Source organism: Nycticebus coucang, chromosome 3 (genome assembly GCF_027406575.1).
Source record: "Nycticebus coucang isolate mNycCou1 chromosome 3, mNycCou1.pri, whole genome shotgun sequence".
In the NCBI taxonomy this organism is placed as follows: domain Eukaryota; kingdom Metazoa; phylum Chordata; class Mammalia; order Primates; family Lorisidae; genus Nycticebus; species Nycticebus coucang.
This window is the reverse complement of record NC_069782.1, coordinates 26725339-26748646: the sequence shown is the minus strand read 5'-3', so window position 1 is coordinate 26748646 and position 23308 is coordinate 26725339. Positions and strand designations below refer to the sequence as shown.

The 23308-nt window shown below is 44.5% G+C and overlaps 1 protein-coding gene across 2 annotated transcripts in view; it reads right to left on the bottom strand.

Moving 5' to 3' along the window:
- Positions 1-23308, bottom strand: part of FGD6 (FYVE, RhoGEF and PH domain containing 6) — a 151834-nt gene that overhangs the window by 57186 nt on the left and 71340 nt on the right. For both annotated transcript variants that reach the window (XM_053585574.1, XM_053585575.1), the window contains exons 6-8: positions 17458-17609; positions 11531-11687; positions 6330-6417 (exon numbers count right to left, since the gene is read on the bottom strand). In XM_053585574.1, the coding sequence (XP_053441549.1) occupies positions 6330-6417; positions 11531-11687; positions 17458-17609 (397 nt within the window). The remainder of the gene's footprint in view (positions 1-6329; positions 6418-11530; positions 11688-17457; positions 17610-23308) is intronic.

The following is a 23308-nucleotide window of genomic DNA, read 5'->3' as shown; positions in this document are numbered from 1 at the left end:
GTCAGGATTGTCTCCAGGTACTATTCCTCCTTTCTGCTTCGGTATATTCTGTACATTTGGAATTACTCCAAATTCTAAAAGGGAAATAAAAGTACTTCCCTTACAAGGTTGTTGGGAGGATTAAATCATTTGAGCTTGTTTATCCAAAGATGCGGATCCACGTAATTGAAGTGTTTGAAACAATGTAAATTGGGCTCGGCACCCAAGCACAGTGGTTAAGGTGCCAGCCACATGCACCAAGGCTGGCAGGTTCAAGCCTGGCCTGGGCCAGCTAAACAACAATGACAACTGCAACAAGAAAAGAGCTGGGCGTTATGGTGGGCGCCTGTAGTCCCAGTTACTGTGAAGGCTGAGGCAAGAGAATCCTTTAAGCCTAAGAGTTGGAGGTTGCTGTGATCTGTGATACTATAGCACTCTACAGAGGGCGACACAGTGAGACTCTGTCTCAAAAAAAAAAAAAAGAAAAGATGTAAATTTAAGACTTAAAATCCAACTTAAAAAAATCTAATTATGGCTCGGTGCCTGTGGCTCAAGCAGCCCAGGCGCCAGCCACATACACCTGAGCTGGCGGGTTCGAATCCAGCCTGGGCCTGCCAAACAACAATGATGGCTGCAACCAAAGAAAATAGCTGGGCGTTGTGGTGGGCGCCTGAAGTCCCAGCTACTTAGGAGGCAGAGGCAGGAGAATCGCTTGTGCCCAGGAGTTGGAGGTTGCTGTGAGCTGTGATGTCATATCACTCTACCCAGAGTGACAGCTTGAGGCTCGGTCTCCAAAAAAAAAAAAAAAATCTAATTGCATAGACTTTAGGGGCACTTTGATAGTAACAGCAGAATATCTTGCAAGGTAGAGAATGATCAAAATGTTACAAAAATGAGTACTGGAAAATCAGAATTTTAAATAAAAACAAAACCCTTACTATTAGCCCCCAAATGTCCTTAGGATTATTAAACCATCAGGTGCTTCAAGAAATGCTAATTGTATATCCTTAGACAGGCATTTCACCTTCCTGCATGTGCCTTCCCTTTTAGGAAAAAACTTCATCTTCAATGTACCTCAGATCTGTAAAATTCTGTGTCTCAACATTGTTCTTTGGCCCACAAAGAACCTGGCTTAAAACTAACCAAAATTACTTCCTGGACAGCTTCAAGATGTCTAAAACTGACCCAGATATTTCAGGGGGCACCAAATTTTGGATATAAAATAAACACCCATACCGCCTGGAGTTAATAATCAAATTAAGAAATGAGTATTTTAAATTAGATAACTATTAGCAAACTCACAAAGTATCACATTAGTAGTCGCTAATTAACATGACTGTTAATTAGTAGTCGCTAATTTACATGACTGATAGATACTAAGAATCAAGGAGAACTGAAGCAATCAGAGATGGCTTCAAGAGCATGGAGGCCTGCGGATCAGGCTTGAGGAAGAACTTGAATCAATGGAGGAAAAACACAAAGTCTATGATCCTTCCATTAGTACTGAGTGTGAGACCCAGAACAAGCCAATAATCACTTGGGCCATTCAACAAACCTGCAATTATTGAGGACTGACAATACATGCTGTGTTATATTCCGCTTAACTGGTGGAAAAAGATTTTTGAGTTTAAGAAAGAATAGAATTTGGTTTAAGATTAAATAAGAGGTAGCTCAAAAATAAAAAGAAGTCTAGGCCAGGTGAGGTGGCTCACATCTGTAATCCTAGCACTCTGGGAGGCTGAGGCAGGTGGACTGCCTTGAGTTCACAGGTTTGAAACCAGCCTGAGTCAGAGCAAGACATTGTCTCTGGGTCTTGCTGGGTGTTGTGGCGGGCACCTGTGGTCCCAGCTACTTGGGAGGCTCAGGCAAGAGAATCACTTGAGCCCAAGAGTTTGAGGTTGCTGTGAGCTATGACACTACAGCACTCTACCAAGGGTGACAAAGTGAAACTGTCTCAAAAGAAAAAACAAACAAAAACCCCAACATAACTCCATGATCACATGGCATTGGTATTATAAAAGAAAAGAAATCTGATTTCTTTTTTTTTGAGAGAGAGTTTTACTTTCTCACCCTTGGTAGAGTACCCTAGTGTCATAGCTCACAGCAACCTCAAACTCTTGGACTCAAGCTGTTCTCCTGCCTCAGCTTCCTGAGTAACTGGGATTACAGTAGCTGAGATTACAGGTATCCATCACAATGCCCAGCTATTTTTAGAGATAAAGTCTCACTCTTGCTCAGGCTGGTCTCAAACTCCTAAACTCAAAACATCCACCTGCCTTGGTCTCCCAGAATGCTAGGATTACAGGTGTGAGCCACAGTGTCTGGTGAAATCTACTTTCTTAAAGAGAATTTTTACAATTTGCTTCTGCCATTTCACCCTTTCTCAATTGAAAATAAATTCAACATAAAACCCAAGTTAAAAGCATGTAGCTTTTTTACTGCTTAGTTCAGTCCTAGAATGGATAAAAAAAAAATAAGTTAATTTTTACACTAAGATTTCAAATTCTTGCTCCATCCTTCTCACATCTGAGACCATAGTTATCTTTTGCCACTAAAAACAGTACTCCATTTGACAGCTGTGGAAATAGCCCAGGCCATTCAATAGGTGGTTTATGACAAAGCTTTGAATTTATCTCTCAAAACATAAAATGTCTATCAGTATTTCCTTTTGTCTTATGTATTCTAAATGTCTGCCAAAAGCAGAGGGGACAAAAGTACAGATGGACAGGATATCCTCAAATCATCTGGTTTGCTTCATGTTTTTCCAGAGAGAAATCCAGTGCATGAGTCCCAATTAGAAATTCAAATTAAGTACCTGACACACCTATGGTAGCTGGGCTCTGGGGTGTATGGAAAGGAGGGCTTTCCTCCTCAGGAGTCTGTCTTTCACCAGGCAAGCTTGGAAGGCCTGAAGCTCCTGCCTAAAGGAAAACGTGGAAATCCTGGTTTTCCAGGAGTCACCTACTACCTCCAATAAACTCTTGGCTTAGTAGAAAAATGATTAAGTAAAGGAGAAAAGGCATGTACATTATTTCTTTCTTTTCTTTTTTTTTCTGAGACAGAATCTCACTTTGATGCCCTCAATAGAGTGTCATAGCATCACAGCTCATGGAAACCTCAAAGTCTTTTTTTTTTTTTGGAGTTTTTGGCCAGGGCTGGGTTTGAACCCACTACCTCTGGCATATGGGGCCAGCGCCTTACCCCTTTGAGCCACAGGTTCCGCCCAGAAACCTCAAACTCTTGGTCTCAAGAGATTCTCTTGCCTCAGCCTCCATAGTAGCTAGGACTATAGACGCCTACCACAACACCTGGCTAGGGTTCAAACCCACCAGCCCCGGAGCATGTAGCCAACACCCTAACGACTGAGCTATGGGCATCCCATGGACACTATTTCTTTTTTTTTTTTTTTTTTGTAGAGACAGAGTCTCACTTTATGGCCCTCGGTAGAGTGCCGTGGCCTCACACAGCTCACAGCAACCTCCAACTCCTGGGCTTAGGCGATTCTCTTGCCTCAGCCTCCCGAGTAGCTGGGACTATAGGCGCCCGCCACAGCTCCCGGCTATTTTTTTTTTGGTTGCAGGTTGGCCGGGGCCGGGTTTGAACTCTCCACCCTCGGTATATGGAGCTGGTGCCATAACGACTGAGCCACAGGCGCCGCCCCCATGGACACTATTTCTTTTTTTTTTTTAATACTAAGTTATTTATTTATTTATTAATGCAGTTTTTGGCCGGGGCTGGGTTTGAACCCGCCACCTCCGGCATATGGGGCCAGCGCCTTACTCCTTTGAGCCACAGGCGCCACCGGACACTTTTTCTTAAAGACAATTATACGAACCAAGAATCTCAACGTCTAATTCACAGATAATTACAACAGATCCATTTTAAAGCAGTGACATTTCCACGTTCTCATCCACTTCCACACAATTTTTGATGCACATTATGTAAGCATATTAATCACTGCACATCTAATACATTTCAGCAAATATTCCAGAGGACCTAGTCGTACGTGTTGGATAATTAGACATGGTAATGAGGCCATATTTCCAATGGTGGCAAATTAGCTTTTATTTATTTATTTATTGAGACAGAGTCTCACTTTGTCACCCTCAGTAGAGTGCTGTGGCATCACAGCTTACAGCAACCTCAAACTCTTAGGCTTAAGCGATTCTCTTGTCTCAGCCTCCCATGTAGCTTGAACTACAGGCACCCACCACAATGCCCAGCTATTTTTTAGTGACGGGGGTCTCACACTTGCTCAAGCTGGTCTTGAACCTGTGAGCTCAGGAAACCCACCCACCTAGAATGCTAGGATTACAGGTGTGAGCCAGTGCACCCAGCTAGCTTTTATTTTATTTATTTATTTTTTTTGTAGAGACAGAGTCTCACTTTACCGCCTTCAGTAGAGTGCCGTGGTGTCACAGGACTCACAGCAACCTCTAGCTCTTGGGTTTCCACGATTCTCCTGCCTCAGCCTCCCGAGCAGCTGGGATTACAGGCGCCTGCCATAACGGCTGGCTATTTTTTGGTTGCAGTTCACCCGGGGCTGGGTTTGAACCCGCCACCCTCGGTATATGGGGCCAGCGCCCTACTCACTGAGCCACAGGCAAAGTCTCACTCTGTTGCCCAGGCTACAATGTTGTGGTATCAGCCTAGCTCACAGCAACCTCAAACTCCTGGGTTCCAGTGATCCTCCTGCATCAGCTTCCTAAGTAGCTACAATTACAGGCAACTGCCCTAATACTCGGCTGATTTTTTTTCTATTTTTAGCAGATGCAGGGTCTTGATCTTTCTTGAGGCCTTGTCTTGAACTCCTGAGCTCAAGGGGTCTTCCTGCCTTGTTCTCCCAGAGTGCTAAGATTACAAGTGTGAGCCACCATGCCTTGCCAGTAAATGAACTTTTAATCTTGAAGTTTATACTTCAGTAAAAGTACACAGACAGATGACAATCATGACAACAAAATTATAATAATGGTAAGGATTCAAATACTGGTACTACTACTACCAATAGCAGCTAATACTTATTTAGAATGTACTATGATTAAAGTGCTATTCTAAGCACTGTCCACATTCGTCTCATTAATCAACCCTTCTAAGAAGCTTACGAGGTAAGATAACTAGCACCATGATAGTGCTATACAAATATGTGAGAGTGACCTTCTAGACCCCATTCTTGAGTAGCTGGGATATAACTTGCTAGGGATTAATACATAGTAACATTAAACAGGTAAAATAATGCAAGGATATGGAATTGGGTTTATGAAGGATGTCCTGAGTAAACAGAATTACACGTATGAATGCCCAGAGGCGAGAATGCACACAGGGATATCAAAGACGTGAAACCAGTTCCATTAGGCAGAGGTCCTTAAACTTTTTAAACAGGGGGCCAGTTCACCGTCCTTCAGATCACTGGAGGGCTGGACTATCGTTTAAAAAAAATATGAACCAATTCCTATGCACACCGCACATATCTTATTTTGAAGTAAAAAAACAAAACAGGAACATATACAATCACATCGCCTCATGTGGAGTTTGAGGACCCCTGCATTAAGGCAAGGTGTAAGGTGAGGTACTCAAACAGTCTATAAGTTCATATATTGGCCAAGCCTGCTGGTATGTGCCTATACTCTCAGCTACTCGGGAGGCAGAGGTGGGAGCATCCCTTGAGCCTAGGAGTTTAAGGCTGTAGTTACGATCATGCCACTGCAGTCCAGCCTGGGCAATAGGGAGGAAAAAAAGAAAAGCTGATCAATGCTGTGGTGTGTACAACTAATGGATCACAAACCAGCTATAGATTCAGTTGTTCCTTCTCCACCCTTACGGTTTCACTTATCTAGCCTTAAAAAATTAAAAAAAAAAAAAAAAGAAAGAAAAAGATTCATGTATTAGGCAAAGTAGTTACCGGAGTGATATAAAAAGAGAGACATTCTTTTTACTTTTTCTTTTTATTATTTATTTATTTATATATTTTTGCCAGAGTCTTACTCTGTCACTGAAGGTAGAGTGGCATCATCCTAGCTTACTACAACCTCAAACGCCTGGGCTCAAGCAATCCTCCTGCCTTAGCCTCCCAAGTAGCTGGGACTACAGGTGCATGTCACGACATCACAATGCCCATCTAATTTATGTATTTTTAGTAGAGACAGGATTTTACTCTTGCTCAGGCTGCTCTCGAATGCTTGACCTCAAGTCATCCTCTGACCTTGGCCTCCTGGAGTGCTAGGATTATAGGTATGAGCTACTGTGCCCAGCCAAGAGAAGGAGGCATTCTTAGGAAAGGCACTTTTATAGGGGCAGCTAGACTTGGCTGGTTGATAAACCACTGGTGCCTGGTAACTGCTGGAGAAGCCCACCTGTCAGCAGCAGCCTGTACTGGGGGATCCGCTGGACCGGCTTGAGGAGGTAGTGCTTGAGGGCCAGGTTAGCACAGCGTGGGCTCATCTGAAAGCAGAAGGCATCCAAAGTAAACACAAGTATACTCTGATTCAAGTCCTCAAGAGGCCAAACTTCAAACAGCCAGCAACTATGGAAGGAGATTCTTAGAGCAACATCTCTCTTTTAAGGCCCAGCTATTAGTGTTGAAAGTGAGGCCATAGCCAGATTCATCACCAAACCTACCTCTCCTGTAGGAAGGTCTCTGAAATGACTTGATCCTAGAAAAACTTGTGTCCAGTCCTCTCACAGAGCATGGTGGCCCAGACCGAGTTCAGGATAGTTAGCACCCACCCTACCCAGCAGGTCCCACTTAGGGGAGAATCTGCCAAAGTATTCATAAACACAAGCAAACCCCAATGCCCCCAAATAAGGCAGCAGAAACAAAACTACCAGGGACTGAATTCAAATAACAACCAGGGCCTTGTGGTCAATAACTTCATAATAATAATAGGGTGGTGATGGGGAGAATTGCAGAAATTAAAGATAATTGGCCGGGTGTGGTGGATCATGCCTATAACCCCAGTACTCTGTAAGTCTAAGGTGGGTAGATCGCCTGAGCTCATGTGTTTCAGACCAGCCTGAGCCAGAGCAAGACCTTGCCTCTAAAATAGCTGGATGTTGTGGTGGGTACCCGTAGTCCCAGCTACTTGGAAGGCTGAGGAAAGAGAATCGGTTGAGCCCAAAGTCTGAGGTTACTGTGCACCATGACACCACAGCACTATACCAAAGGGTGATAAGGTGAGACTCTTTCTAAAAAAAAAAAAAAAAAGATAATCTAAAAAGGAGCCTTGCTAAAGCCTTGTTTCTTTAACAAACCTGAAGGATGTAAAAATCATTTTCACCCAAAGATCTTTTTTTTTTTTTTTTTTTTGTGGTTTTTGGCCGGGGCTGGGTTTGAACCTGCCACCTCTGGCATATGGGACGGGCGCCCTACTCCTTGAACCACAGGCACCGCCCATCACCTGAAGATCTTATAAAAGACAGCTCCCAAATCAGGAATACTTGACAGTGGAACCACATTTGACTTGACCATAAAGACATTTGATTCTGCCTTTATAGCTCTTTTTTTTTTTTTTTCTTTCTTCTAAACACAGTCCCACTCTGTTGCCCTGGGTAGAGTGCCATGGCATCCATCATAGCTCATAGCAACCTCAAACTCTTGGGCTCAAGTGATCCTCTTGCCTCAGTGCCTCCCCTCGCCCCCTCCACCGGAGCTGGGATTACAGGTGCCCACCACAATACCCAGCTAGTTTTACTATTTTTAGTGGAGACAAGATCTGGCCCTTGCTCACGCTGGTCTCAAACTCCTGAGCTCAAACAATCTACCCATCTTGGCCTCCCAGAGTGCTAGGATTACAGGTGTGAGCCACCGCTGAAGAGTTACAGCTCTTCATCTTAATATGTACAAGAGACATTCGAGCCCATTCCTAAACCTCAGCTGAATTCTGCAACCCAGGAGTTTACCATGAGGTGACATCAAAAAGGTCAAATGAAGGGCGGCACTTCTAGCTCAGAGAACAGGGCACCGGCCCCATATACTGAGGGTGGCGGGTTCGAACCCAGCCCCAGCCAAACTGCAACAAAAAAACAGCCGGGTGTTATGGTGGGCACCTGTAGTCCCAGCTACTCAGGAGCCTGAGGCAAGAGAATCACCTAAGCCCAAGAGCTGGAGGTTGGTGTGAGCTGTGACACCACAGCACTCTACTGAGGGCGACAAAGTGAGACTCTGTCTCTTAAAAAAAAAAGTTAAGGGCGGCGCCTGTGGCTCAGTCAGTAAGGCGCCGGCCCCATATACCGAGGGTGCGGGGTTCAAACCCGGCCCCTGGGCGGCGCCTGTGGCTCAGTCAGTAAGGCGCCGGCCCCATGTACCCAGGGTGGCAGGTTCAAACCCGGCCCCAGCCAAACTGTAACCAAAAAAAAAAAAAAAAAAATAGCCGGGCGTTGTGGCGGGCGCCTGTAGTCCCAACTACTCGGGAGGCTGAGGCAAGAGAATCGCTTAAGCCCAGGAGTTGGAGGTTGCTGTGAGCTGTGTGAGGCCACGGCACTCTACTGAGGGCCATAAAGTGAGACTCTGTCTTTACAAAAAAAAAAACAAAAACCCGGCCCCTGCCAAACTGCAACCAAAAAATAGCCGGGCATTGTGGTGGGCGCCTGTAGTCCCAGCTACTTGGGAGGCTGAGGCAAGAGAATCGCTTAAGCCCAGGAGTTGGAGGTTGCTGTGAGCTGTGTGAGGCCATGCACTCTACCAAGGGCCATAAAGTGAGACTCTGTCTCTACCAAAAAAAAAAAAAAAAGTTAAATGAAAATGTCTCTGCATCCCAAGGGCTATAATGAAATGTCTTATGCTTCTTAAGACAGTTCAGGGGCGGTGCCTGTGGCTCAGTCGGTAGGGCGCCGGCCCCATATATGGAGGGTGGCAGGTTCAAACCCAGCCCTGGCTGAACTGCAAACCAAAAAATAGCTGGGCGTTGTGGCGGGCGCCTGTAGTCCCAGCTACTCAGGAGGCTGAGGCAAGAGAATCGCTTAAGCCCAGGAGTTGGAGGTTGCTGTGAGCTGTGTGATACCATGGCACTCTACCTAGGGCCATAGGGTGAGGCTCTGTCTCTACAAAAAAAAAAAAAAAAAAAAAAAAAGACAGTTCAGGTTGGTGAGTTTTTTCAGATTTTCTCAGACTTTTTCTTTTCCTAAATATGCATCTAACAGCTGGGTGCGGTGGCTCAGGCCTATTACCTTAGCACTTTGGGAGGCTGAGGCGGGTCGATTGCTTGGGTTTAGGAGTTGGAGTCCAGCCTGAGCAAGGGCAAGACCTAATCTCTAAAAATAGCTGGGCGTTGTGGCTGGTGCCTGTAGTTCTAGGTACTTGGGTGTCACAACATGCACAGGTAGTCCCAGCTACTTACTCGGGGAGCTGAGGCAGGAGGATTGCTAGAGTGCAGGAGTTTGAGGTTGCAGTGAGCTACAATGATACCACTGCATTCCAGCTCAGGCCACAGAATAAGACCCTGTCTCTCACACATACAAAAAGTAATTAAACTAATTTTTTTTTTTTTTTTTTGAGACAGAGTCTCAAGCTGTTGCCCTGGGTAGAGTGCCATGGCATCACAGCTCACAGCAACCTCCAACTTGGGCTCAAACAATCCTCTTGCCTCACTTTTTCTATTTTTTTAGTAGAGATGGGGGTCTCGCTTTTGCTCAGGCTGGTCTCGACTTGTGAGCTCAAGCAATCCACCTGCCTCAATGTCCCATAGTGCTAGGATTATAGGCATGAGCCACTGCACCCGGCCAATAAAACTAATTTTTAGGAAATGTATTATATCATTACATACCTAATCAAATCAGGCTTGCACCCTCATAAGTTTTGTGTCAAGACACAAAGCTTTAGCCAGTCACAGCGACTCACACCTATAATTCTAGCACTGTGGGAGGCCCATTTGAGTGGATTGCTTGAGCTCAGGAGTTCAAGACCAGACTGAGTAAGAGCAAGACCCTGACTCTACTAAAAAAGTAGAAAACTAGCTGGGTGTTGTGGCACGGGACTATAGTCCCAGCTATTTGGGAGGCTGAGGCAGGATGATAGCTTGAGCTCAAGAGTTTGAGGTTGCTGGGCGGCACCTATGGCTCAAGGAGTAGGGTGCCGGTCCCATATGCCGGAGGTGGCGGGTTCAAACGTAGCACCGGCCAAAAACCACAAAAAAAAAAAAGAGTTTGAGGTTGCTGTGAGTCATGACAGCACTGATCTCTATCCAGGGCAACAAAGTAAGACTCTGTCTCAAAAATAAAACAAATAAATAAAAAGAAAAGCAAAAAACCACAAAGCTTTGGCTGACACATGCTATAAACGGGTTATTAATTTTTCTTAGCTTTCACACCAAAGTTGTGTTATTTATGTATCTAAATGGAAACAAATTCTACTTCCCCTCCATCACTGCGGGTTATTTATTAAAATAAAAGGAAAATAAAAATAAGACATGTTTCCTAGAGTAATCAAATTAATTGAGACTGAAAGTAGAATGGGGCTGCTGGGACTAGGAGGGAGAAAAAAATGGAGAGTTAATATTTAATGGCTAGTGCAGATTTTCAGTTTTACAAGATGAAAAGAGCTCTGGAGATATGGTTGCACAACAATGTCAGTGTACTTAACCCTATTGAACTGCACACTGAAGTATGGTTCAAATGGCAAGTTTACCTTATGCATAATTTGTAATTTTTTTTTTTGAGACAGAGTCTCTTTGCCACCCTTGGTAGAGTATCGTGGCATCATAGCTCACAGCAATCTCAAATTCTTGGGCTCACATGATCCTCTTGCCTCAGCCACCCAAGTAGCAGGGACTATAGGCACCTGCCACAACACCCAGCTATTTTTTAGACATGGGGTCTCACTCTTGCTCAGGCTGGTCTCGAAATCCTGAGCTTAAGCAATCCATCTGCCTCAGTCTCCTAGAGTGCTAAGATTATAGGGGTGAGCCACGACGCCTGGCTTTACTTCATAAATTTTTTGGGGGGTGCGGGGCTGTGTTTGAACCCATCACCTCTGGCACATGGGGCCTGCACCCTACTCCTTTGAGACACAGGCACCGCCCTTTACTTCATAATTTTTTAAAAAGTCCCATCAAAACATTTTTCCCTGGCTTGGTGCCTGTAACTCAGCAGCTAAGGCGCTGGCCACATACACCGGGGCTGATAGTTTCGAACCCGGCCTGGCCTGCTAAACAACAATGACAACTACAACCAAAAAATAGCCGGTAGTTGTGGCGGGTGCCTGTAGTCCCAGCTACTTGGGAGGCTGAAGGAAGGGAATCGCTTAAGCCCAAGAGTTTGAGGTTGCTGTGATGCCATGGAACTCTATCCGGGTGACAGCTTGAGCTGTCTCAAAATATATATATATCTGACTTTCCCAAATCAAAAATATTCCAGTGAGGAACAACAGCTTTTCAAAATTAAATCTTGTACATCTACTGCTTAAGTTCTCAGCATTTAATATGTTCAATCCCTTGTTTGATTTTGAAGGGATTACATTCTAGCATTTTTTTGTTTGTAAGCTTTGTTTTCAACGACCGCGAATTATTAAAGTTTCAAAAACAGAAAGAAAAAGTCTTCGGTATTGGATAGTAGCAAATACCTCAAAGTCTCGAACGATGGCAGCAAAACCTGGGTTTTTCTTGCACTGTTCATCCAGCAAAGCTATGTTCTTATCAAATTCTTTGATGTAAGTAGAATACATTTTTAGGTACGGTCCCTTCTTTACAAAGATATCGGCAATTCTTTGTTGTTCAGTCCTGTAGAGCGGGGACACATAAAATTACAAAAAGAGTCATTAACATATCCAGACCACAGCCAATGATGAGCAGAGGGCCACATCGTGGCCACCTTTCCTCCCTTCCTCTAAGATGTGTTCCAAAATGCTCACTCTTCACCATTTCTCCTGCCACCTTCGGATCTTGCCTCAACTCTACCAACCCTTTCACAGGTCTCCCTCTTTCTTATTTATTTGGAGACAGAGTCTCACTTTATCGCTGTTGGTAGAGTGCCGTGGTGTCACAGCTCACAGCAACCTCCAATTCCTGGGCTTAGGTGATTCTCTTGCCTCAGCCTCCTGAGTAGCTGGGACTACGGGCACCCACGACAACACCCGGCTATTTTTTGTTGCAGTTTGGCTGGCGCCAGGTTTGAACCTGCCACCCTCGGTATATGGGGCTGGCGCCCTACCTGCCGAGCCACAGGCACTGCCTATGTCTCCCTCTTTCTATTCTTGCCTCTTTATCCCATTCTTTTGCACAGCCAGAAAAGTGTAAAAAGCATACCTACTGCCAGGCCTGGTGGCTCACACCTATGATCCTAGCATTCTGGGAGGCTGACGCATTAAGATTCCTTAAGCTCAGGAGTTTGAGACCAGCCTCAGCAAGGGCAAGACCCCCCATCTCTACTAAAATAGAAAAATTAGTTGGGCGTTGTGGTGGGTGTCTGTTAGTCCCAACCACTTGGAAGGCTGAGGCAAGAGGATGGCTTGAGCCCAAGAATTTGAGGTTGCTGTGGGCTAATCTGATGCCACAGTGTTCTACCTAGGTGATAGAGTAAGACTGTGCCTCAAAAAAAAAAAAAAAAAAAAGTGTACACATTATGTTACTCCCAATGGCCCTCTATTATACTTAAAATAAAAACAAACTGTATCTTATATTCTTTGGACATACACAATTCATTCCCACATTGTGAATGCTTACTAATGGCTCCATCTGCCTGGAAATAATGGAATCCAGGCTGGTTCTTCCTTTTCATTCAGAAGTCAGTTTAAAGGCTCCACCTTCTATGGCTGGGCACCATGGCTCACGCCGGTAATCCCAGTTCTCTGGGAGGCCAAGGTGGGTGGATTGCCTGAGGTCATGGGTTGGAAACCAGACTGAGCCAGAGTGAGACCCTGCTCTAAAAATAGCCAGGTGTTGTGGCAGGCACCTGTAGTCCCAGCTACTTGGGAGGCTGAGAAAAGAGAATCGCTTGAGCCCCATAGTTTGAGGTTGCTGTAAGCTATGACGCCATAGCACTCTACAGAGGACGACAAAGTGAGACTCTGTCTCAAAAAAATAATAATAATAATAAATGAATAAATAAATGTTCCACCTTCTTAGAGGACCTTCCTTGGCCACCCAGTCTTCATTCACTGCCACAGTATCCTACTTTATCAATACATCTCTGCAGATCAGAAACTGCCTTTATAATCTTGTCTATTTATCTGATCTTTCTTCCATTAAATATCTGCTCCAGAAGAGCAAAACTCTAATCTATTCTGTGCACTGTGATATACTCTGCACACTTAAGAGCACAAACTGGCACCTAGATACATAAAATCTTGTTGAATACAAAAATGAAATATTTCATTAACTCTTATTTCTGAAAGTCTACTAAAACCAAAGAATATGTCTTAACTCAAAGATCCATGAGAGAAAAATATTTTAATAAATAGAAAAATCTCATCTAGGCATTAAAAGAATTTTACTATATTAGGAGAAATTTTCCCATAATTTAGTTGTCCTTTTCTTTTCTTTTTTTTTTGTGGTTTTTGGTCAGGGCTGGGTTTGAACCCACCACCTCCGGCATATGGGACCGGCACCCTACTCCTTGAGCCACAGGCGCCGTCCAATTTAGTTGTCCTTTTCATCAATTTTGTCTGTTTCTTAAGAACGGTTAATATTTTTTTTTTTTTGACCAGTTTCCATGAAATAAGAACGGTTAATATTTTAACACAGAACATCTACAGATCCAAACTTGAGGACATTTTTAGTGCAAGCAAAAAATATATTTAATCCTCGTTATGGGGGAGGCTACCCGAGAAGGGTGAGGTCTAGGAGAACAGAGGTCTTCTCAAGGAGACACCTGCAGGGTCCTTTCCATGGTGACTCAGCTCTTGGAAATTTGTAGAGTTCTTGGAACTTGGAAATTTCCACTTCTGTGAAATCCTGTAGTTCTATGGGGGCTGGAATAGCATCTCCTGCTTGATTCAAACTGACTACTGAGAAAGGTACCTGTGGGGCGGCGCCTGTGGCTCAGCGGGTAGGGCGCCGGCCCCATACGCCGAGGGTGGCGGGTTCAAACCCAGCCCCGGCCAAAACTGCAACAACAACAACAACAACAACAACAACAACAACATAGCCGGGCGTTGTGGCGGGCGCCTGTAGTCCCAGCTACTTGGGAGGCTGAGTCAAGAGAATCGCCTAAGCCCAAGGATTTGGAGGTTGCTGTGAGCTGTGTGAGGCCACGGCACTCTACCAAAGGCGATAAGGTGAGACTCTGTCTCTACAAAAAAAGAAAAAGAGAAATGTACCTGCAGGTTGGAACTTTTTGACTGGAGATAAAAAGGGAAAGACCAAGCCAGTTGAGGAGTGCAGCCATTTTGAATTCTTCTATGCCATAACCTCTGCCGGCTGAAATAAAGCCCTTCCTCTTATAAACCTGGTGTTTGGGTACTCATCTCCATTGGGTCTCTTCTTCCTGCAACATTTATAACACTTGCTTGTCTAAATATATGCTGGGTTCAGTGGAAGAGTCATGAGTACATGGAGCTGTGATACTCCTTAGTCTCTCAATGGAATCAGAGTCAAGTTTCTGTTTTCAGAACCTGGCTCCAGAGACAGCGGAGAGCCACTCCTGTTCCTGGGGAGTACATTCCTCCTGCAGGCGTGGCTCCACAAGAACATGGGGCCAAGATGTGTTTTAAATTCATTCTTGTTCTCAGGATCCTCATCTGTATGGATTTCCTTCTGGGGCTATAACCCATTTCATAAACAAATTTTATGGCCCTGTATTTTTTTTTTCTTTTGCAGTTTTTGGTCAGGGCCGGTGCCCTACTCACTGAGCCACAGGTGCCGCCCGCCTGTATTTTTTTTTAATAACCCTCTCTCTTATTTTTTATTTTTATTTTCTGTCTCCCTGGGAAGGAGTGCATCATTGTAGCTCAATGCAACCTCAAACTTCTGGGCTCAAGTGATACTCCTGCCTCAGTCTCTGGAGTAGCTGGGACTACAGGTGCACACCACCATGCCACGGTAAGTTTTCTATTTATTTATTTTTTGCGAGACAGTCTTACTCTGCTGTCCTTGGTAGAATGCTGTGGCATCTAATAGCAACCTCAAACTCTTTGGCACAAGAGATTCTCTTGCCCCAGACTCCCAAATAGCTGGGTCTACAGGCAGCTGCCACAATGCTTGGCTAATTTTTATAGATGGGGTCTCATTCTTCTCAGGCTGGTCTCCAACTCCTGAGCTCAAGCAATCCACCCATCCCGGCCTCCCTAAGTGGTAGGATTACAAACATGAACCACTGTACCCAGCCAATTTTTCTACTTTTTTATAGAGCGGGGCGATCTTGCTGTAGCTCAAGCACTGGTCTCCAACTCTTGGGCTAAAGTGACCCTCCCACCCTGGCCTCCTAGAGTGCTAGGATTATAGGGCTTAGTCATCTCGCTTGGCTGTAATCCTCGCTCTTAACTGCTTGACCTTTTGAGTTTCCCAGAAATGATGGATGACTTTCTGATACCAGGGCTCACCATTCCCCTCAACCTACCTCAAGGCATGTGGCTACCTTTAAAAAAAGCCCATGGGTGGTGCCCGTAGCTCAGTGGGTAGGGTGCCAACCACATACACTGAGGCTGGCAGGTTCAAACCCAGCCTGGGCCAGCTAAAACAACAATGATAACTGGAACAACAACAAAAAATAGCTGGGTGTTGCGGCAGGCACCTGTAGTCCCAGCTACGTGGGAGGCTGAAACAAGAGGATCGCTTGAGCCCAAGAGTTTGAGGTTGCAGTGAGCTATAACACCACGACACTCTACCAAGAGCAACAAAGTGAGACTCTGTCTCAAAAAAAAAAAAAAAAAAAAGCCCATGAACCCCATTAGTCAGAGAGGTGGATTTGAGGCAGCTTCTATGACATCACTCTGTCCTTCAGTCTATCCTATGAAAAATTCCTTTCCTCCTTGGCAATCCTGGTTATCTCAATAGTTGGAACTTTGTGCCATAAGCAAATGGACCTAGACTAAAACTACCTTGTAGTTTTCCACAACAGGCCTTTTCCTTAAGCTATGAAAATCATAGCTCAGACCTTCTCTCCATTTTTTTTTTTTTAGAGACAGAGTCATTTTGATCATGTCCGTGAAAGTAGGTGATACTATTTTCTTTTTCTTATCATTTTGTGTTCCCAGTGGACTTTAATAATAAATTCAGTCCTCTCAGACCATTCCTTCTGCATATGTCCAAAAAAGTCAAAGTTTCTGCATACTTTTTTCTTTAGGCCAACAGAAGTAACTTCCAATACAAACCTTTTGGGATTCTCTTCCCATTCTGAAATCTACAGTTTCTACAATGATGTCATACCTATGCAAATTTGCCTTTCCGACACAAACAACCATCCTACTATCTCACCAAGTGGTCTCTTTTCAAAAATGCAAGGGAAGTTTCATGGCACACAGCAGCTCCGGAAGACAGATAAAACATGTGAAACTTTTCCGATGTGAATGTGTCAACTATCCTTCCTCAAACTCAAAAATGCTAATTACCAAATTTCACCTACAGAAATTTGTTTTATTATTATTATTATTATTTTGAGACACAAACGCAAGCTGTCTCCCTACGTACAGAGCTATGGCGTCACAGCTCCCAGCAACCGCCAACACTTGGGCTCAATTGATCCTCTTGCCTCAGTTTTTCTGTTTTCTTTCCTTTTTTTTTTTTTTTAGAGACAGAGTTTCACTTTATGGCCCTTGGTAGAGTGCCATGGCATCATACAGCTCACAGCAACCTCCAACTCCTGGGCCCAAGCGATTCTCCCGCCTCAGCCTCCCGAGTAGCTGGGACTACAGGTGCCCGCCACAACGCCCAGCTATTTTTTGGTTGCAGTTCAACCGGGGCCGGGTTTGAACCCGCCACCCTCGGTATATGGGGCCGGCGCCTTACCGACCGAGCCACAGGCGCCGCCCTATTTTCTTTACTTTTTTCAGTAGTGACGGGGTCTTGCTTTTTGCTTAGGCTGGTCTTAAACTCATGAGCTCAAGCAATCCACCCACAGTCATGAGCCACCATGCCCGGCCCAGGAAATTTAAATTGGTTGAATCTGGGTCCTTCTTGTTTGTGAGGGAGTTATTACCAAAGAATTTTTTTAAATTATAACATTACATACCTGTCTCTACAACAACAACAACAAAAATTAGCTGGGCATGGTAGCCCATGTCTGCAGTACCAGCTACTCAGGAGACTGAGGTGGGAGGATTGCTTAAGCCGAGGAGTTAGAGGTTACAGTGAGCTATGATGCAGCATTCTAAGCCCAGGCATCAGATTAAGATCCTGCTTTTTTAAAAAAAAAATTTACTATTGAGTTTTGTGTACAAAGATTGTAATCTTTTAGCCATCTCGAATAATCAATCTATAGGTAACTGCAAAAAAAGAAATAAATTCAATACACTGAAACAACTCAATGTAAGGAACCTGTAGTCACACACGGGGCCCTTATGGCTTCATCAAAAATTGGAAACTCTAGAGAAGGCCAAACTCAGTCCATTTTTACCAGTTCAACATTCTTTCCTCCAGTTCCTTCAGGAGATCCCGGTTGAGCTCATATAGCTGAGGCAAGTAGTACAGGATCTGATTGAGAATCCGGTCCTCCATCACTGGTTTCCCGAGTTGCCTGGACGCGTGGGCTACTGCATCCCGGAAGTCCTTTTATAAGCCGGAAAAACAACACACACACACACACACACACACACATTCACAACTTGAGAAAAAGCTTATCAAACAGTGGTTGGGGTAGATATTTAAGTTTAGAACAGATGGTATGTCTCTTAAACCTTTTAGCTTGATTTCCAAACTTAACAATCATACTAACAGGATGTCTGGAAATTCTACTCGAATTTCCTATCTTTAATATTATTCCAATATCACTGTATGAATACCATCCATTTATTTTAAAAGCCCTCAGGAGAGCTTAACTAATTTTTTTGTGACTTTAAAAGTCCCATTCAATGTCCATTTTTGGTGATCAACAACTAGAACCTTCTAGGAAGAGCATGTGGGGGGAGGCACAGGCTCCATAATCAGGATCCTTGCTCCTGATTTACTGTGTTTCCTTGAGCCAAACTCATTTTTCTCATCTGTTAAGTGAGTATAACCCGTATGTGTCTTTAATTAGATATTGCTCATGGAGCTTATCACAATGCATTTGGCACACAGAATCTACAAAACAGTTTAAGTCTGTACCTTAAATTCTCCCTTTCTTTTAACCAACCTCCCAATAAATTCATCAGGGTTTATATACTTTGCACAAATAAAAAAACTCTCCTTTCACATATTATTTCCTGCTGTTTTCCCTAGACTATTTGTGCCATGTTTTTTTTTAATATAGGTCACCACCACCACACCCTATCAACTCTAGGGGAATTGGAAAGGGTGGGGTAAGGGATAATTATTTGCCTAGATTTCTCCGTCCCCTGAGGGTAGGCCTCAAGATACAAGTGAAACACAGTGAAATCTGTTCAAAAACAAAGATTTGTTCCTTCTCAGAAAAAGCAGTTATAATTAATAAATCCTAAAGCAAAGGTCAGGTAAAATGACTCTCTAATAGGCCTTATCTTCCTTTACCTTTATTTCCAAATGCTTTCCCTCCAGGGATTCAGTAGGCAAATCAAATAAAAAAGATTCCATTCTACCCTTGATCCCATCATCCTTACCGCTGACATACCTATATTAGCCATGTGTATTTCTATACCTCTTCTAGACCAAATAACTTCATACATAACTTAAAGAGTATATAAAAGGATTCCTTTTCTTTCTTTCTTTTTTTTTAGAGACAGAGTCTTACTTTGTTGCTCTCGGTAGAGTGCCTTGGCTTCACACAGCTCACAGCAACCTCCAACTCCTGGGCTTAGGCGATTCTCTTGCCTCAGCTTCTTGAGTAGCTGGGACTACAGGCACCTGCCACAAAGCCTGGCTATTTTTTTGTTGCAGTTTGGCCGGGGCCAGGTTTGAATCCACCACCCTCGGTATATGGGGCCAGCACCCTACTCACTGAGCCACAGGTGCCGCCCAAGGATTCCTTTTCTATAGTATGGCTATTTTAGGTAGCGTCAAATCCTCTTCTGCGTAACAAACACTAAAAATCCTTTCACTTAGTACTCAGTACCTAGGATTAATTTTATTGATCGAATAGTCACTTAGCTAGAAGGAATCGATTATTCACACCAAGAACTAATTAGCACAATATAAGAATATTTAATGTGTATAATAAATTCCAATCCAGAAAATATCTTCTATTTAACTAACCAAAGAACTAATTAGCGCAATATAAGAATATTTAATGTTGGGTGGCGCCTGTGGCTCAAAGGGGTAGGGCACCAGTCCCATATGCCGGAGGTGGTGGGTTCAAACCCAGCCCCGGCCAAAAACTGAAAAAAAAAAAAAAAAAAAAAAAGAATATTTAATGTGTATAATAAACTCCAATCCAGAAAATATCTTCAGAAACCAAATAGATACTATACACATTCTTTTTCTTTTTGCAGTTTTTGGCTGAGGCTGGGTTTGAACCCACCACCTCCGGTATATTGGGCCCTACTCCTTTGAGCCACAGGTGCCGCCCGATACTGTACACGTTCTACCTGCCAAAGTCCTCTTTCAATCTGTACTCACATTTACTAAGAGAAAATAGAGCTACCAACACTTCTCAAAATCATTACATTGTCTGCTATAGGGCAATACTATTGAATACATTTACCTATCAGGAATAACTTCCTCAGTTGTAGATTTAATCGAAGCAAAACAATTAAATATTCTCTATGGTAATTTTTGCTTGTTTTTTTTTTTTTTGTAGAGACAGAGTCTCACTTTATGGCCCTCGGTAGAGTGCCATGGCATCACACAGCTCACAGCAACCTCCAACTCCTGGGCTTAAGCGATTCTCTTGCCTCAGCCTGTAGCTGGGACTACAGGCGCCCGCCACAATGCCCAGCTATTTTTTTTTGGTTGCAGTTTGGCCGGGGCCGGGTTTGAACCCGCCACCCTCGGTATATGGGGCCGGCGCCTTACTGACTGAGCCACAGGCGCCGCCCAATTTTTGCTTGTTTTTACCAGTTTACTGATTAATATAATTTACATGGAAGAGTTCACTGTTCTGAAAAGTAAAGTGCATCACCTTTTCTTCTGATAAGTGATGGCTATGTCCTATGGCAGCAGGATGACTTTTGTCTTCCAGTTGGAAGGTATTTCCTAAACCATAACAGTGACAGTAGATATTAGCTGCTAAGTAACTTAAGGACCAAATTTGACACAGCTTTTGCCAGACTGCATTCCATATGCCTGCCACCATTGCCAAGAAGGAAACTTGTTTAAGACACACTTGACAAAGCCCAGACAAATTCAAACTGGGATGACCAGTAAGATGGCCACCTGTAAATGGAGGCCCTTGTCATATACAAGGGAAAACTATTTCTCTAGTACTAGAAGATGCTTGGCATGATCATAATTTACTGCAACTCTGAACTCCTAGGCTCAAGGAATCTTCCTGCTTGAACTTGTCAACTAGCTGGGAATACAGGCACACACCACCATACCCGGCTAATTTTTTGGTGGAGACCGGGTCGCTATGTTGTACAAGCTGGTTTCAAACTTCTAACCTCAAGTGACCCTATTCGACTTGGTCTCAGAAAGTACTGGGATTACAGGCATGGGTCACTGTGTCCAGCTGTTTTGTTTTAAATTTTAAGTAGTATGTCAGAAGAAAGTAGAAATTTAATAATTAAAATACAAAAAGAACGTTTAAGAAAGACAATAGAAATTTAGAGAACAGGGGCGCCTGTGGCTCAGTCGGTAAGGCGCCGCCGGCCCCATATACCGAGGGTGGCGGGTTCAAACCCGGCACTGGCCGAACTGCAACCAAAAAATAGCCGGGCGTTGTGGCAGGCGCCTGTAGTCCCAGCTACTTGGGAGGCTGAGGCAAGAGAATCGCTTAAGCCCAGGAGTTGGAGGTTGCTGTGAGCTGTGTGAGGCCACAGCACTCTACCGAGGGCCATAAAGTGAGACTCTGTCTCTACAAAAAAAAAGAAAGAAATTTAGAGAACATATGTCCTTAAGACCCCGGGACGTGGGCAGCACCTGTGGCTCAGTGAGTAGGGCACTGGCCCCATATACTGAGGGTGGCAGATTCAAACTCGGCCCCAGCCAAACTGCAACAAAAAATAGCTGGATGTTGTGGCGGGTGCCTGTGGTCCCAGCTACTTGGGAGGCTGAGGCAAGAGAATCACCTAAGCCCAAGAGCTGGAGGTTGCTGTGAGTTGTGACACTACAGCACTCTACCGAGGGCGACAAAATGAGACTCTGTCTTAAAAAAAAAAAAAAAAAAAAGACCCAGGGACATGCTGTGTCACTCAGGCTAGAGTATAGTGACATATCATAGCTCACTGCAACCTCTGCCTCCTAAGTAGTTGGGACTAGAAGCATGTATCACCATGCCCAGCTACTTTTGTATTTTTTGTAGAAACTGGATCTCTGAGAGGTTATTCCGAGGTGTGAATGAAAGGAAGTGGAGTCAGGTTCTGTGTGGGCAACGTGGCATTTATTCACTGGGGTGCGAGCAGGCTGAGTTCAGAAAAAGAAGTCAGCATGTGGGTTAAGGCGAGGTGGGAATACAGGGGTTCAGTGGGTGGGGACTGGCGCACTCATTCCTTCCGGGGCGGGACTTGTGCGTTGGTTTCTGAGTCCCTGCCCTTGGGTTCTATTTGGGTGGGTCCCTACATTCGGCCCTGTCAGTCTCCATCTTGCTCAGCCCAGAAAGTTTCAAGCAAGCACTTGACAAAGATTCTCTATTTGACCCAACTAGTTAGGTTCCTGAACCTTTGCTGAGGGTAATCTGTGCACTTTCTTATTAAATCCAATCGCAGCAAGAACTACTCACCCGGTTCGGCGCCCATAGCACAGTGGTTACGGTGCCAGCCACATACACTGAGGGTGGCAGGTTCGAGCCCACCCAGGCCTGCTAAAGAAACAATGACAACTGCAACAAAAAAATAGCTGGGTGTTGTGGCAGGTGCCTGTAGTCCCAGCTACCTGGGAGGCTGAGGCAACAGAATCGCTTAAGCCCAAGAGTTGGAGGTTGCTGTGAGCTGTGACCCATGGCACTCTACCGGGGGGACATAGTGAGACTCTGTCTCCCTCCCCCACCCCCCAAAAAAGAACTTACCCACCCTTCATAGCTGTTCAGGTTCCTTATCATTCTCTACCCCACAGGTGATGTCTGATCATCCCGGCCTGTCTTCAGCAAGAATCCTATTAAGTTGGTTTAGCCAGAATCTCCCTTACCCTTGATGTAGCCCCTTACTACCTGCCAATCCAGTGATTTCCACTTTGTTCCTTGGCTATAAATTCTCACTTGCCAATGCTGTATTTGAAGTTGTACCCAATCTCTCTCCCACACTACAAAACCCACTGCAGTGGTCCCTGTGCCTATGGCAACAGGCCTGAATACAGTCTGCCTTACTGAAATTTAACAAGCGCAGTAATCATGGGACAAGACCAAACTGGGCCTACTCAGCTGATGACAAAATGTCCAGTTACCTTGTAGGTATAGCAAAGCCAAAAACTACAAGTCAATGTAGCACAGGCATGTGCAATAAAAAAAGCTTTGACTTCTAACAACACCTGGAACTGACAATTCTTCCCCTTAGAACCAAGAAGACCAGGACATGATCAGAACATAAATGCTAGAACTCATCCAGAAGGTCCTTAACATACGGTACCATAAATGGTCAAATCTGAATCCCTCCCGTCAGATCCTGCCAACCCAACATTACACAACTCCTTTTCTTGCTCTCCAAGCTCATAAACTTGCCTTACATCCCACATTGGGGAGACAGATTTGAGCCCACATTCTGTCTTCTTGCTGTTCAGTCTTGCAATAAAGCTGTTCTTTTCTCAAAAGCCAGTGCCATATTATTGGCTTTTGTGTGCATTAGGAAGTGAGCCCATTTGCTCAATAACAGTGTGACTGGATCATTTTTTCTTTTTTTGTTGATTTTGTTGTTGTTTGTTTGTAGAAATCGTCTCACTTTATCACCCTCGGTAGAGTGCCGTGATGTCACAGCTCATAGCAACCTCCAACTCCTCAGCTTAGGTGATTCTCTTGCCTCAGCCTCCTAAGTAGTTGGGACCACAGGTGCCCACCACAAGGCCCAGCTATTTTTTGTTGCAGTTTGGCCCCAGCTGGGTTCAAACCCGCCACCCTCGGTATATGGGGCTGGCACCCTACCCACTGAACCACAGGCGCCGCCCATAAGGTCATCTTGTGTGTGTGTGTTGCAGTTTGGCGGGGGCCAGGTTTGAACCCGCCACCCTCAGTATATGAGGCTGGCGCCCTACTCACTGAGCCACAGGCG